At 37.7% G+C, this 15,393-nt stretch overlaps 2 protein-coding genes across 6 annotated transcripts; one reads left to right on the top strand and one right to left on the bottom strand.

Moving 5' to 3' along the window:
- Window positions 1-4,151: 4,151 nt before the first annotated feature.
- Window positions 4,152-7,950, top strand: LOC106317898 (polyadenylation and cleavage factor homolog 4). Of its 2 annotated transcripts, none has more exons than XM_013755705.1 (7): window positions 4,152-4,610; window positions 4,690-4,791; window positions 4,868-5,110; window positions 5,510-5,666; window positions 5,762-6,708; window positions 6,802-7,317; window positions 7,456-7,950. In XM_013755705.1, exons 1-7 carry the CDS (start codon window positions 4,299-4,301, stop codon window positions 7,498-7,500), a joined length of 2,322 nt encoding a protein of 773 aa, XP_013611159.1. In that variant the 5' UTR covers window positions 4,152-4,298; the 3' UTR covers window positions 7,501-7,950. The 2 variants fall into 2 exon arrangements, with proteins under 2 accessions (XP_013611159.1, XP_013611158.1); XM_013755704.1 differs by having other exon boundaries at window positions 5,759-6,708.
- Window positions 7,951-8,173: 223 nt separating this feature from the next.
- On the bottom strand, window positions 8,174-15,125 carry LOC106317899 (homeobox-leucine zipper protein PROTODERMAL FACTOR 2). Of its 4 annotated transcripts, none has more exons than XM_013755706.1 (11): window positions 12,774-13,009; window positions 12,558-12,675; window positions 12,210-12,398; window positions 11,678-12,121; window positions 11,467-11,568; window positions 11,164-11,364; window positions 10,900-11,074; window positions 10,529-10,800; window positions 9,248-9,343; window positions 8,740-9,156; window positions 8,174-8,510 (listed from the first exon to the last, which is right to left on the bottom strand). In XM_013755706.1, the coding sequence occupies exons 1-10, from the start codon at window positions 13,007-13,009 to the stop codon at window positions 8,749-8,751; spliced, it is 2,241 nt and encodes a 746-aa protein (XP_013611160.1). In that variant the 3' UTR covers window positions 8,174-8,510; window positions 8,740-8,748. The 4 variants fall into 4 exon arrangements, with proteins under 4 accessions (XP_013611160.1, XP_013611163.1, XP_013611161.1 ...); XM_013755709.1 differs by having other exon boundaries at window positions 8,174-8,507; XM_013755707.1 differs by lacking the exon at window positions 8,174-8,510 and adding an exon at window positions 14,835-15,125 and having other exon boundaries at window positions 8,749-9,156; window positions 12,774-13,134.
- Window positions 15,126-15,393: the final 268 nt, after the last annotated feature.

The following is a 15,393-nucleotide window of genomic DNA, read 5'->3' as shown; positions in this document are numbered from 1 at the left end:
TATATTAAAAAATTTATTTAATAAAATATTTAATTACCATTTCCAAACGGACACCGGCGTGGGGTTTTTGGCCCGTAGTGTGAAGCATCGGCCCGTTTCCATGCTCATCGACCGTGTTACGGGAGTTAGAGCAAGAATGGACGATTCTAATGGAATCAGGAAGACTCCAATAACGGATGAGGCCATCCCACACATCCGTGGTGAGCGTAAATCATGAAAAAATTAAAGTATATATAATTAATTAATAGAAACTTACAGCGTAAATTTTGAACCACGTCTTTCTGACGTAGTGAGGCGCCTTACTCCAGTTCGGATGTGTCATGGAGAAGTAACCTTTCATCGTCTCGGTTACGTCTGATGCAAGACATCCGTCAACCCCAAACCTGGAAAATACAAATTTAAAATATAAATTATTTTTTAATGTTATAAAAGAATTTAAAAAGAATAAAAAAATAATAATGTAACATACCAAAAAGTTCCGTCCGGTCGGTCGGAGTCGATGACTGGTAAACCTTCTCTGCCTGGTAGACGGAGAATGTCCTCACAGTGTACTGCAAGTAAGGAGCACTCGGAGGCACCATCAAATCGGGATGAATCTCGGCGGGCATCGGAGGTGCCATCGGAGGAGGCACAGGAGGAGGCGTCATCGGATGAGCCATCGGGGAAGGCACATGAGGAGCCGATGGTGCACTAGAAGAAGGAGACCCAGAGACTCTCTGAGTGTACTGAGTCTCGGGGACAGTCTCCTGACCCAAAGAACCGGGAGCTGAAGAAGACGGGTCTAAACGACTACCCGGCTCACCGAACATCTCTCTATAATGAGCAGTAAGTCTGCCTTTTCGAACCTGAGAAAAAAATTTAATTTTTAAAATTAACATCAACAGTATATTTCCCAACATTATCCACCTAATCAACACTAAATAACATAAAATCCGTAAACCCATCTAAATTCCCTATACTAACCACTTAATCTATCCTAAACTAGCCAAATTAGAGAGGAATTAGAGAGGCTTACCATTGCCACGAAATGGAGAGGAAGTGGAGAGGAAGTAGAGGGGAAAGAAAGAGTGAATGTTCGGGGGTATATATAAGATTACATATCGTCGCAATTTCTTCGTAAGGTTACGACGAAATAGCGAGCAATTACAAAGGCCCGCATATTATTGTACGAGGATATAGCGAGGAATTACAAAGGCCCGCGTTTTTATATACGAGGTATTAACGACGATTTTAATATCGTTGCAAATTCCTCGTAAGGTTACGACGAAATAGCGAGCAATTACAAAGGCCCGCGTTTTATTGTACGAGGAAATAACGAGGAATTACAAAGGCCTGTGTTTTTATATACGAGGTATTAACGGGCCGCGCTTTCCTATAAATATACCCACAACTCTCCTTCTCAAACCACACACAAACTCCCAAATCACACCATATCTCAAATCACACTCCTCTGCAAAATCCTATTCAAATTATAAATATTTGAAAAAAAAGGAAGAGAAGAAGATATTAGAATTCATGTGGGCGAGACTTACGTATTATAATTGCTGAAAATGAAACCGATCGTCGTTTGTAGTAGTGTGTGTAAGCGGAAGATATGTGAATAGAAAATTTTTTTTATCAGAAATCGATGTATGGCTTTGATACCATAAAATATAATGTAAACTGTTGTTGTTATTCATGTACAAGGTCGCCTATATATACATGTCGTAGAGACTCCTAACCGTAAGGGGAATATGAATATAGATAATTACAAGATATTACTTAGCATTATCTCTAAGATTTATCCTTATCTTCTATACTTCTCCATCTTTTGTACCTCGGAAACGGGAATAATGACTTCCGGGATTATTTATCCCCGGCATATGACATATTTTTTTTTTTGTTACTTTTTAACATGTCACCTTCTTTTTGGTTATGTACAGTACATGTATAACTTTTCACTTCCACAGATTTCTCTGCTCATAATTATTTATATCTTTTCACTTATAGCATAATCACTTAATGATTTTTTTTAATCATTGCAGAAACATGTCTTCGAAAAGAATTAGAAAAAAGAGAGGTGCTGAAAAAGCAAGAAATAAAAAAGAAAAGAGAGGAAGCATTAACAGAATCTCAAGTCAATTCAATGTTCATGTACGTTAAAAATCTGAAATTCTTAAACTTATTGAGGGTTTTAGAAGATGAGACCAAAAAATATTGAGGATGGTAATAGATTTTTTTTATATAAAAAGTTCATATAAACAATGAGAGGATGAACAATATAAGACCGTATGAACCAACCTTTTTTTCCTTCGTTTGTAGCCGCCAAAAGGTTAGGACCGGCTCTAGATGGAAGTGAGTTTTTATGGTTAAGGAAGATGAAGCTGCCGGAGACTACTGACGCGATTGTAGACAAGAGTATTGGGTGTCGGGTTGTGTGATTCGGACCAGCGAGCTCGTGGAATTCAGGAACTACCTAGAGAGTGGTCAAGACTCGAGAGTTTTACGTTAGAGTTTTTTTCGTGCACTGAGTTTTACGTTAGATTAGTGACTGCTCATCTTGGTTACTAGCTAGCACATGCACTAGCGTGAGCAAGAACGAATGTATGCAGTCTATTTAACAAAAAAATATGGTTGCTTATTATTTAATTTCTGCTTAATTGTGTGCCTCAAGTTTAGGAAAATAGAAACTTTCCGGAGATTTCCACAAAATACTTTGGAACATAATCTATTACAAATTTCAGTTAAAAAATCCCGATTTCCACAAAATACTTTGGAACATAATCTATTACAAAGTTCAGTTAAAAAATACTTTGACGGGATGAGGTAGCCCGCTTGGTAAGGACCTTGGAGACCAATTGTCATGCTCACGGGTTCGACGCCAGGCGGAGGCGAACTGCCTATCCATGTCACCCACACGGATATGGGCATATGCTTTAGGGCTCATTTGAATACCCGGAGAGAAGGTCTATCTGTGGGCTGCACCTCCCCTTGAGGATTAGTCTGGGCCTCTTCGGGGGTCTGGGACACCCCCAGGTTAAACAAAAAAAAAAAAAAAGTTCAGTTAAAAAAAACACATACTCTGTTATAATGCTGAATACTCTAGCTATTACAATGCCGAGGCACCTATTGAACAAATAAAAGGGCACATAATCAAATATTAAAAGGATACAAATACAACTTCGATAAACAATCACGAAAGGCCTTCAAATACAAAGGTGTGAAGCGACCGTGAACCCATTGAAATTGGTAGGAAAAAGACTAAGGCCATGAACAACGAGAGAAAATACAGTACTACAAATTTTCCAATACCAAATGTTAAAAATTACATGCAATATAAAATATATATGTATCAACTTGTTACTTTATAAATGTAGTATCGCATTATTATTAGCGGTTTCTACAAGAATATTCTCCAAAAACTAATAACAAAAAAAAAATGATAAAAGAAGAAAAATGATTATAATTAAGCCACATAGCTTCTTGGCAAATCTCCAAAATAACACTTTTCTAAGTTTATATCACAAAAATAGCACTCAAAAACTAAAATGACCAAAATAGCATTTTATTTTTTGAAAAATTTTAATTTTTTTATTTTTCAAAATTTGAAATCTTATCCCCAAAACCTCATTTCTCAACTCTAAACCCTAAACCCTAAACTCTAAACCCCAAACCCTAAACTCTAAACTCTAAACCCTAAACCCTAAATCATAAACCCCATCCTTTAACTCTAAACCCTAATTTTGTGACTTTTGATAAAACATTAAGTGTTATTTTTGTGACTTTTGACCTTGAATGCTAGTTTGAGAACAAAAACTTGATTTAATGTTATTTTTGTCTTTTTCTCTCTTCTAAATGATAAAATTATTTTTCAAAAATCAAAATGTTATATAGTAAATAGTTAATTATTTTCAAATAGTAATATAATAATTGAAAAAAAGAACTATGACTGACAATAGTAATGCTCTTTATGACATTTGTAAGCAACTAAAGTGTGTGATAAGAGATTCTCATTATGGTATGTGCTAAAAAATAAAATTAATGTGGTCATAGTCAGAGTTAAAGATAAAAATATATTTGGGTTACCCAAATCGAGTAAAAAAGAGTGGGTATAAAGATAACGGGCCCAAAACGGAATTTGCATGAACTATAGGTGCATAACTGTGAATAGAGAAAAAGCAAATCCTCTTCACTAAAAAAAAAAAAAAAACTTCCGCTGTCGATCCCCCTTCCCCCGAAGGTTGGCGATTCGCGTTTTCCCATGGTGGTCACACAAACCCTAGCCTTCATGCCGCTCACTCTCCACTGTTGAAATCGTGATGCAATCGGAGAAAATCATCAACCCAAGCCTTCTTCTCGGCACCACCACCGGCCGCAAATCGATGTCCGTCGTTAAACCGCCGCCGCCGCCTTCGATACTCGACCGGTTCAAGGCTCTGCTTAATCAGCGCGAGGATGAGTTCGGTGGCGAGGATCCGAGTTCGGAAGAGGTTGTTCAGCTCTACGAGGTTGTTCTGGGCGAGCTCACTTTCAATTCCAAGCCTATCATCACCGATCTCACTATCATCGCCGATGAGCAGCGGGAGCACGGCGAAGGAATCGCTAATGCTATCTGCACTCGAATCCTCGAGGTCTGGGACTTTGTTTCCACCACTAAAGCCCTTCTTCTTTGTGCAAACATCTTGTGACTGTGGTTTCGTGTGTATGCAGGCACCAGTTGAGCAAAAGCTGCCATCTTTGTATCTTTTAGACAGTATTGTCAAGAACATTGGGAGGGACTATGCTCGTTACTTCTCGTCTCGTTTACCAGAGGTGAGTGAGCACAGTCTATATTATAATGAGATCCTTGCTTAAATGGTTTGTATTTGATTCATGTCTGCTATTTTAGGTCTTTTGTCTAGCGTACAGGCAAGCGCACCCGAGTTTACATCCTTCAATGCGCCACCTGTTTGGGACTTGGTCTGGTGTTTTCCCATCACCTGTATTACGCAAGATTGAGATGCAGTTGAAGCTTACTTCCGCAACGAACAGCCAATCTTCCTTAGGGGCTTCTGAGCCGACTCAACCAACAAGGGGCATACATGTTAACCCGAAATATCTTCGTAGGCTGGAACCCTCTGCCGCTGAGAGTGTAAGCTCTTTTCTCTTTGATCACTATGAACAGAGATGACGTTCTTCTATGGATTTCTTATAATATTCAGGAAGCCTGGTATAAGATTATTCTAGCCTCATAGTGGACCCATGTTCTGTATAGATAAGATTGCCTCCAGTAATAAAATTTTGCGTAATTGCCGTATTTTAAGAGTTAGATTTACTTTCTTCTAGTACTCAACTGGAGTAAAAAATGAGTGTTGTGGTCTCTCTCTTATTCATGATGAGTAGGTCACTGGGACTCCGGTGCATTTCTTTTAGTTAGACGCAATAGATAATGCATTGTTTTTCGTTGTGAACTTGTTTTCTTATAGGTTTTTTCTAAGATGATTTACAACTAACATTCATTTTTCTTGAACTGTGCCGGCTTGGTATGCAGAACTTGAGAGGAATAAGTTCCAGTGCAAAAGTGTATAGTCAAAACTCAGTCGGCGGGTATGATGATTTTGAAGATCAGTTAGATAGCCCATCTTCTCTGGCCGGACCCAGGTCTATTACAGCTGGAACTTTGACCCTCGCATCTTCTGCAATTGGAGGTAACAATCTTCATTCTTTCAGTCTCAAGACGTGTAAAACTTGTTATTGACTTTCAGTAGCCCTGCATCTTTCGACTTTTATGACTCTGCAGCAGATGGGTTTCCTAGGAGGTTTAGTGATGGAGTTAATTCTTCTAATCAAGCCTATAACTATGGAATGGGTCGGGCTACTGGCAGAGATGATGAACACATGGACTGGCGAAGAAAGGAAAACTTTGGCCAAGGAAATGACCATGAAAGACCCAGAGCGTTGATAGATGCATATGGAGTTGACACCAGCAAACACACATCCATCAGTAGACCAATCCGCAACGTGAATGGTATCCACAGTAAGATGGTTACACCATGGCAGAACACCGAGGAAGAAGAGTTTGATTGGGAAGATATGAGCCCTACACTAGAGCGTAGTAGGGCTGGTGAATTTTTGCGATCATCTGTTCCAGCATTAGGAAGTGTAAGGCCAAGACCTAGACTAGGAAACATACATGATTTTCAGTTAGATTCTGACATTAAGAACGGTATGAACTCTCGTTTTGGTCGAGGACCTGCGATGATATCAAGAGTTGGGCCTTCTGGTGCTGATGCTCTTCCTGATGGGACATGGCCCCATTTGGGTGTTAGAGGATCCAACTCTCTCCCTGTGCCTTCTGCTCACGTGCATCATTTGGCAAATCCTGGTAATGCGATGTTAAATCACTTGAATGGTAAGCCTTTATATAGGCCAGAAAACCAGGTCTCCCACATGACCCAACAGAGTCAAGTGCTAGGAAATTACTTACCGTCTTCATCTGCAATGGCACCAAGGGCAATGCAATCGCTGTTACCCCACGGTCATGGTTACCCTCCACTAGGGTCAACCATTAGACCATCTTTATCAGTCCATGGTGGGGAAGCCATGCATCCTCATTCTTCAGGGGTTTCCATCTCTCAGAATCCTTCGTTGGGAGCCTCTAATCAACCACCGGGCGGTGCATTCTCTGGTCTGATTGGCTCTCTCATGGCTCAAGGTTTGATCTCGTTGAACAATCAGCCTACTGGCCAGGTAAATTATTTAAAGCATGTCACACCCTCTAATACATGAGAGTCGGACTCTTTCTTCTAGCTTTATCTTAAATAATTGATTTTATATATACAGGGGGCTTCGGTGATGGAGTTTGATGCGGACATGCTCAAGATACGTAACGAGTCTGCAATAACTGCTCTATATGGGGATCTTCCCAGGCAATGCACAACATGTGGTCTACGCTTCAAGAGCCAAGAAGAGCACAGTAAGCACATGGATTGGCATGTAACCAAGAACAGAATGTCCAAGAACCATAAGCAGAAGCCTTCTCGGAAATGGTTTGTAAGTGGTAGCATGTGGCTTAGTGGCGCAGAGGCACTTGGAGCTGAAGCAGTGCCGGGGTTCTTACCTGTCGAGCCAACAACAGAAAAGAAGGATGACGAAGAGATGGCAGTTCCTGCAGATGAAGACCAAACTTCATGCGCATTATGTGGTGAGGCGTTTGAAGACTTCTATAGTGATGAGACGGAGGAATGGATGTACAAAGGTGCTGTGTACATGAATGCTCCTGACGGATCAACAACAGATGTGGACAAGTCTTTGTTAGGTCCTATTGTACATGCTAAGTGCAGGCCAGAGTCTAATGGGGTAAGCATTTCCTTGCATTCTCTCATTAGCTTCCTTTGGAATAAATGTCTAGTTATAAGTTAAATGGCAGTTGATCATATTATAGCTTTATCCAGTGGTAGCCTCGTGATTTCCCTAAGAATGGATATTTTTTTTCAGGGTGATATGGAAGAGGGTAGTCAAAGAAAAAGGATGCGGAGTTAGATCCCTTAGACCGGCTATTAGGTCTTTTTTCTTGACTACTTTTTAAGTTACATTCTTATTTCTTCATCATCTATATGCACTTAGCCACACACAATACCGCTGATGGAGAGAGTTTTCTTTCTCCTGAAACTGTACCATTGAAAAGGATAAAAAGAGAGAGGTTTACCCCCCACAGATCTCTTATCGTTCTTTACCCCTCTTAAATTCTGTTGTGGCTTAGGACATGGATATCTCTGCTACACCTATAACCTGGGGTGCTTGTAGTAAAATCATATGGCCCAACGTGGTAGTTCCCCATGTATATGTATCATAATGTGTCTCTTTCTTTCTTGTTTTTCGGATTGTCTTTCTTTTCCATCTTGAGATACTGCAGCGGAGGCTTTGGGAAGACCAATGTTTAATTGAGCATATTTTCTGTGATGATATAAATCTCGTAGATGTTGTTGCTAAGAGAACCAGTTTCAGCTGTTTATTTTCTTCTTCTTTAGAGCTTTTCCTGTCTGAACTATAATACTCTTTATGTTAGCTAAGAATGTTAGTTAACAGAACTCTCTTTTAAGGGTGTTTATTCTCATGACTTGGTCTATAATGAAACAAATTTGACATATTTGTAACATTTTCAACTTAGAAGTATCGGTTTTAGTTTTCGGTTAGGGCAACGGAAAGAGAGAGAGAGAGAGAGAGTTTAATGTAGTACTAATAACAAAGATTTCATCCATACATAGTAGTTCCACAACAAAACAAGGAAGAACAACACATACACATGGTGGGAGAAACTCAAAAGTGTTCATAGAGTGTCACTAACGCAAAATGCTTAAATAGACAAACATAAAACGTGGGTTTCCATCAGAAGTCAATACCCGAACCCCTCTACCCCTTTCTTTCACATCTTTCTGAGATAAAGATTAAACGCAAAAAGGTGCGTTCTTGACTTCCTTTGGATTTTCAAAACGCACAAAACTAGAAACCGTGACCGCTACTTTCCCTCGTCCGGCCTCTTATTCTTACTTCTGCATACAAAAAGAATATAAACCGGTTCAGCAAAACATATAATCTTGTTTCTTGCTACACGAGAATACGACCACCCATCTTCATTGTTTCAAAAGCTAGGTTTACATCTTAAAAATTGATTCTCTTTAGAAAGCATGTAGACAAAAACGTCAAACGCACAGTGTGTTTTCATTCAAGAGGCCACAGAAAATCAAAACCACAACAAGAAACCTATAACTTAAATCATACCTGGAAAAATTACGGTGCTCCTCCACCTACGTCACAAGCAAGAGCGGCTTTGATCCTCTCCACAGTACATTTGATGAGACTATTAACCGTAGCCACCGAGCCAAGAGAGAGCTTAGCTGTGGGAACAGAGTCGACAAGTATCTGAAACGCAACGGTTAAAAGTGAACCACAGCTTCCCGAAGCACTAGAAGAAGAAACCACTTCCTGATCATTCCCATCTCCTCCTCCTCCTCCGACAGAACCATCCGGTAATATAGCAAAACCAGACGGCAACAACGCCACGTAATCAGGATCTCCTCCGCTTAGGACAACGTTCATCGCCACTATATCCACCGGCGCATAAATCACGTACGATCCAGACGCATCAGTGCAGCTCTCTTGTAGTATCAGCATGTTGCTCTGGCTCGAGTTCCCGCTCTGTTACAAAGAAACGAAACGAACAACTTTGGATCACTAATATGGAGAAAGCAAACACAGAAATAACTCGAACAAGGAGAAGGAATATTACATTGACTCGGAGTAAGGAGACACAGTTTCCAGGTTCACGACCGTTTGCTATATGAGCCATTTCTTGAACCATTCCTCCATTGGACAGAATATCCCACTGCATGAATAAATTTCAGAAAACACAAATTAATAACAAAGGATTCTTTTATATCATTGCAATACTTACAAAAACAAAACAAAGTTTATCAATTAAATATGTGATTTAGTAAATTGTCCAAAACAAAGTTTGTTTTTTTTTCTCTAAAGAACTTATATTAAAAATGAAGAGAAGGTTTCATTTGAGAACCTACTAAATACTTATGAATTTTATGAAAACTTTTATTATCTTTTAATATTAAAATTAAATTATATAACTAACTGTTTTAATTATTACTAGAGCTTGATCCGCGCACCCGCTCGGGTATTCATTTTTGCTTAGCAAAACAAAATATTTTTCTTATATAAATGGTAATATACATTTTTAAAATTCATATATATTAAATAATTATTTAATATATTTCTAAACAGAATCATTTTATAATTTATAATGAATAATTTTATTTTATTTTTTGATCCGTCAACTGTTACAACCATATTCTTAAAATATAACCCGTGTGTTCGAGTAAATGTTTTTTTTATGGATCAAAATTTTAATGTAAAATAAAATGGTTATCTATTTTTATATTTTATTTATACGATTAAATAATTCAATATATTATTTACAATTTTGTGGTTTATATTATGTATTTTTATAACACTTTTATGTTTTTTAGACATAGTTAATATACCAAAATAAAAAATAACCACCTCGTAATAATAAAATCTTGTTATATTTTTGACTTTGATTAAGTATAATTTATTGTTTAGCTAGATTATAGGAAATATTTTTTAAATAAGTAAACATAATTTGTTATACTTTATTTTAGGAAAATGCATTAATTAAACTATAAAAGATAAGAATACTAAAAGGTAGGTAAATTTATTACTTCAGTGACATATGATTTAAATAATTTGAAAAATTAAGGGTTAAATTATATTTGTACTTTTATTTTAATAATATAGATATTAAATTGTTTATGAAATTTTAAGAGATGCTCTTATAAATATGTAAACCAGGTTTAAAATTAAACTCGGATAACCAGTTTTACTAGTTATGTCGGTTTTAACTTAAAACAGTAAGTTTTGATGTAAACCGGACACAGGAAGAACAATTCCAAGTCGGACCGGGGGGTTCGGTTTGTTTTTCTAAAACATTGGCCACATTCATAAAATCTACACCTAAACCAAAACCCAAACATTTTACCTCGCTTCTTGAATTTTCGTCGCGGAGGAAATCGAAAACCCTTTTCGGAGCAACCGGAATCCAGAACGACGTCGCAGCGCTAAGAACAATACCCGGAGGTCTACCCGGATCATCCATACTCTTTCGGGTCATCACCCGAACATCATCGGATCCCGTCGACGACATTGTTGTCCACGCGTGTGCAGTCGACGCGCCAACACCGGTGCAGAAACTCATCACCATCCTCTCAGCCAGCTTCAACATGCTCTTCCTCCCTTCTGGACTCGTAATAACTGCATAATTACCACAAAGTTGAAGGACCTAATGAGTAAGCTTAAAAGAAATTTCAATTCAGCCCCAACATTTTCAATATTATCAAAAGAAACGCGTACCCGAAAGATCACTCGCCGGAATGTTGCTGGCCATCGAACTCGCGAGCCGCTCGCACTGGCGTTCGAGTGTAGACACCCAACGTTTGGCTCCGAAAGCTAAACCGGAATGAACCAACGGTTTATACATTGTGTGAACCGATCTATCATCCACCTCCATATGCTCTATCCATGTGACCTTTAAAACACACACAAAATATAAATATTAAAATCTTCACCTTAAACTTCAGAAACAGTCAAATTAGCCCATTATATCTTCTGAATTACCTTAGAATAACCATTAGGCAGCTCTTGAATCAGACAACCTGAAGGCCTTCTTCTTGTTCTTGAGATTAGGTTCGGCCTAAGGCTGTCCAAAGAGACATCAACCACAGCCCAAGAACCGTCGCTATGCTGTTTACAGTATCTCACAAAGTAGTTCTCACGTGTCGGGACTAGCGGCGACGGAACTTGAAACTCAGCTGTCATCTTTGCAACACAAACCAAACAACAAAAAAAGGTTTAAAAACCGATTACTACAATGTTCGGTTTAGTTTCTTGAGAAGCAATTAATCAACTAGGTTTACATACCACTTGCAATGCACCATTGTAGTTCCCAGCAACTCCAGTCGACAGAACTTCAAGTGTCAAGGCTCTTGACACGATCCCAGAGAACACACAAGACCATTGATTCTTTATTCACATGTCAGAAAAAACAAGACAAAAGCAAAATATTAGTTTGCTAGGGTTTAAAAGTTAGTCGATAAAACTTGGAGATCAAGAAACAATTTAGTTTAATTACCACATCCATGAGAATCTCAACGAGGTTGATGTGATTCATTATAACAACAGCTGATTCTCTTGACGCTTCTGTTCTCAACCCTAATGGCTTTGGTCCGATTCCTCTTGGAAACGTTCTGAAATCCTCTTCTTCGTTCGGAAGGTCCATCGAGTTACCGGTCGAAACCCATAATGGATCCCCAGCTTGAGCCATTCTCACGAGTTCTTCCATAGCTGCAACCGCTAGCTCGACGATCATAGGCTTGTCTGTATCAGAAGGGATTGAAACCGACCTCAGAATGTCACCTGTTCCATACATGTCCCCTACAAAACCTGTCGTCTGGTTCCCGAAGTTCCCAACTTCAAGTTCCAGAGAACGAGAAGGCGCGTGGATCTCTAGTGGAGCGAATGAAGATCCTACTGGCTTCCCAACGTACTTTGCAGCAATGGCAGAGATCCTATCAATCTGTAGGTTCAAGTGTTGATAGAATCAGGTTGGTCTAATTCAACTTAAGTCACATATATGATAAGATTATGTGTATAGATTATATTACCTCTTCGCGGAGGCGAACATTTTCGATCCTGAGATGCTGTTCATCGAAGGACATTTCTCCGATAGCAGCTGGACCGCCACAGTTAGGGCATGTAGCGTTGCTTAGAGCCTCCTTGTATCTGTTGTTCTCTGCTCTGAGCTTGTCATTGTCTGACTTAAGAATCTGGTTCTCATGCCTCTCATGTTGTGCCTATAGATATAGCACACACACACACACACGAAATGAGATTAATATAATTTATTTCAATCTATTATAATTATGATATTAATTATTTTACTATATAAGAATTGATTTTTAATTTAATAAGAATTTAATGAAGAGGATGTTATTTGTTACATAAATATATACCTTCATTTGTGTGCGTTTGTTTTGGAACCAAAACTTTACTTGAAGAGGCTCTAAGCAGAGATCGCGGCTCAACTCTTTACGTTGCTTATCATCTGGATGAGGACATTCTTTAAAGAACCTGTAAAGCCAATATAAATTTTAATATAAATATGAAACTTTTTTAAAATGTGTCGTATCTATTGTTATGTGAGCTAGAGCTTAAGTGTTGTTTGTTACGATTCTAGCTCTTGGATTTGGCGCTGCGTGTGGCGATGGTAACGCTTCTTTTTGTTGGGACGTTGGTTAGGATCTTGAAGCTCTTCACCAGAAGGATTCTCGGTGGTGACCTCGGTGCCTGACTTGGTCTCGAACTCATCTTCTCGGCTGCCGGTGATTCCCAAGTCGTTATCGGAGGTACTCTTTGTGGTCATGTCGAACATGTGGTGACTCTCAAACATGCTTGGATGATACATTGTGATGATGATTGATTCTGGTCAATCAGTCAGATACTAATCAGGAAATGTTTTTTTAGGTTGTGAACTTTGGTTTCCTTCAAATCATCAAGGATGTGATCATAGTCGTTTCATGAGGTGATTTTCTACGCCAAAAAATCAAAATCAAGATAGTTAAATGTTGTGTTTGAAATTGTCACATATATCTAAATGAAATGAAGAAGAAGAAGATCATTATGGAAATGGAAGCAAATAGTGATGTTAAGGGAAAGTAATTTCGAGGTGTTATGAAACTATTGTTAGCTTATTAAATAATTTTCACAAGTTACCGTTAATTAAACACTATCGGGTTTCTCCGTTTTGGTTATATGTACATACACAGTTTCTAGGTAAAAACATTTAAAATTTAAGAAGTCTTACTTATTACTCTAAGATGTCAATAGCAGAATCCAGCCAAATAAAATGAAAAATTTGGACTATAACATATGTAAATCCAAAAAGTATTTTTTAACAAAAAGAAGGGAGGATCCGAAGATGAAAGAACCACAACCGCATACAAGATACACATGTGTTAGTATATGAAAACGCACGTATGTTTTACAAATAAAATCCCTTACTTTATAACAAAACGTATTAGGTAGCTATAATCTTGATAATCATCTGATTTGTTAGTTTTAGAAGAAAAAAAATGCGATGTAAATAGGAGGAAACATCTGGACTCAAAATGATACTAATAAAAAGAATTTTTTATATATAGAGGAAAATATCATTGTTCTTGGGTTGATAGTACATGTAAATACATCTATAAAATGCACAGAGTGACATATATGTGAGTGTATCTGTCTCCAAGTGTGTGTGCATATAAACAACAACAAGAAAATCACTCCTTGAAAGTCAGAAAACTTCTCAAAACATCAGATCTGGTGGACAGATCTGACGGTGAAGGAAGAAGAGAGAGAAAGAGGGAGAGTTACAATCTTTAAAGAAACCCTAATTTGGGGGCAAGGTCAAAAATAAAAACAAGAACACTTGTATAACTTAAATACTTACTCATCAATTCGATCTGAAGCTCTTAAGTTCTTTGGAAAGTTCTTAAAAGTCTAAAGACAGATCTCTTTGTAGTTGTTTTTCTTATTTTTTCTTTGGTTGGTTGAAGTTTTAGGTTCGAGTTTAATGATATTTCTCTCTCTTTTATCGACTTAAAAGCTAGGAAGAGAGGAGAGAGATAGAAAGCGGTTCACAAGTTTCCAATTTCTCAATTGAAATTATTAAAGAAATAAATTGACCTTGGTCTTTGTGCACTAAAATGAACCGCTTTCAGTAAAAGAATACTAAAAACTAATGAAAAGGCTAAATTTAAACAATTAAAAAATGAAGAGAGATACATACATATATAGGGTTAAATTAAAACAGTATATAGTCTATAGGGTTAATTAAAGCGTTGACAATAAGTCAATGGACTTTTTTGGTGATGCAACCACCAAGAAGATTTTGTCAAAGCCCTTTTGAACTTCTAACTCCAAGAAAGTTTATAGTAACGCTTTCTTAATTCTTAATGAGATCATAAGTCTTCGCAAAAAGACACTAACGCATTAAATTAGACTAAATAGACTTAATCTAAAAAATAGACACATGAATATAGTTATCAAGATCTTGACAAACCAAAAAACAGAAAAAAAGAAAAGAAATGGAAGATCTAAAGACTTCTCTTCTCAAACAACATGCAATACATATATATGGATCCGATCTAGATAAACACACAAATGTATATGCATACTTACATGCGTGTACATATATATATATATATATATATATATAGAGAGAGAGAGAGAGAGAGAGATCTTACTTAGTCTTGTTTTGAAAGATCTTTCTTCTGGAGACTGAATGAAACCCTAATTTACAATGATCTTTGGTTTGTACCAATTTTCTTGTGGGTGACAAAAGATCGGGGATAATGACAAAGAGTAAAAGGGTTGCTTGCTAGGGATCTGGTTAACCGATGGGATACCGGAAATTTAAACCGAGGAAGGACTAGCTAGGTACAATGGAAACTTGTTGAAGGAGAAAGAGAAGAAGAAGACAAGAGAGGAAGAAAGGGAACAGATGGATTTGCAAGAAGAAAAAAGAGTTATTGCTGAGCGCATAGAGAGGGTGCAATGCATTTATGATTATCTAAAGCTCCATTAATGCTTTACTGAGAGAAACTTACTCTTACTTGTGTGTATATATATATGTATACATGGGGGAGTTTCAGTTTTTACAAGAAAAAAATAATTTTCAGAATTTACTGTTTTTCTTTCACCTCCTGGTTTCTCAGTTCTGAAAGCTCTATAGGTTAGACAAACATAATCTTTGAAAAACTAACTATTTTTGTTATGTATAAATGGGTTTCTTTAGCGTCCTCC

This window comes from Brassica oleracea, chromosome C9 (genome assembly GCF_000695525.1).
Source record: "Brassica oleracea var. oleracea cultivar TO1000 chromosome C9, BOL, whole genome shotgun sequence".
Classification (NCBI taxonomy): Eukaryota; Viridiplantae; Streptophyta; class Magnoliopsida; order Brassicales; family Brassicaceae; genus Brassica; species Brassica oleracea.
Note: the sequence above shows the minus strand (reverse complement) of the source record. Positions and strands in the feature narration are given on the sequence as shown.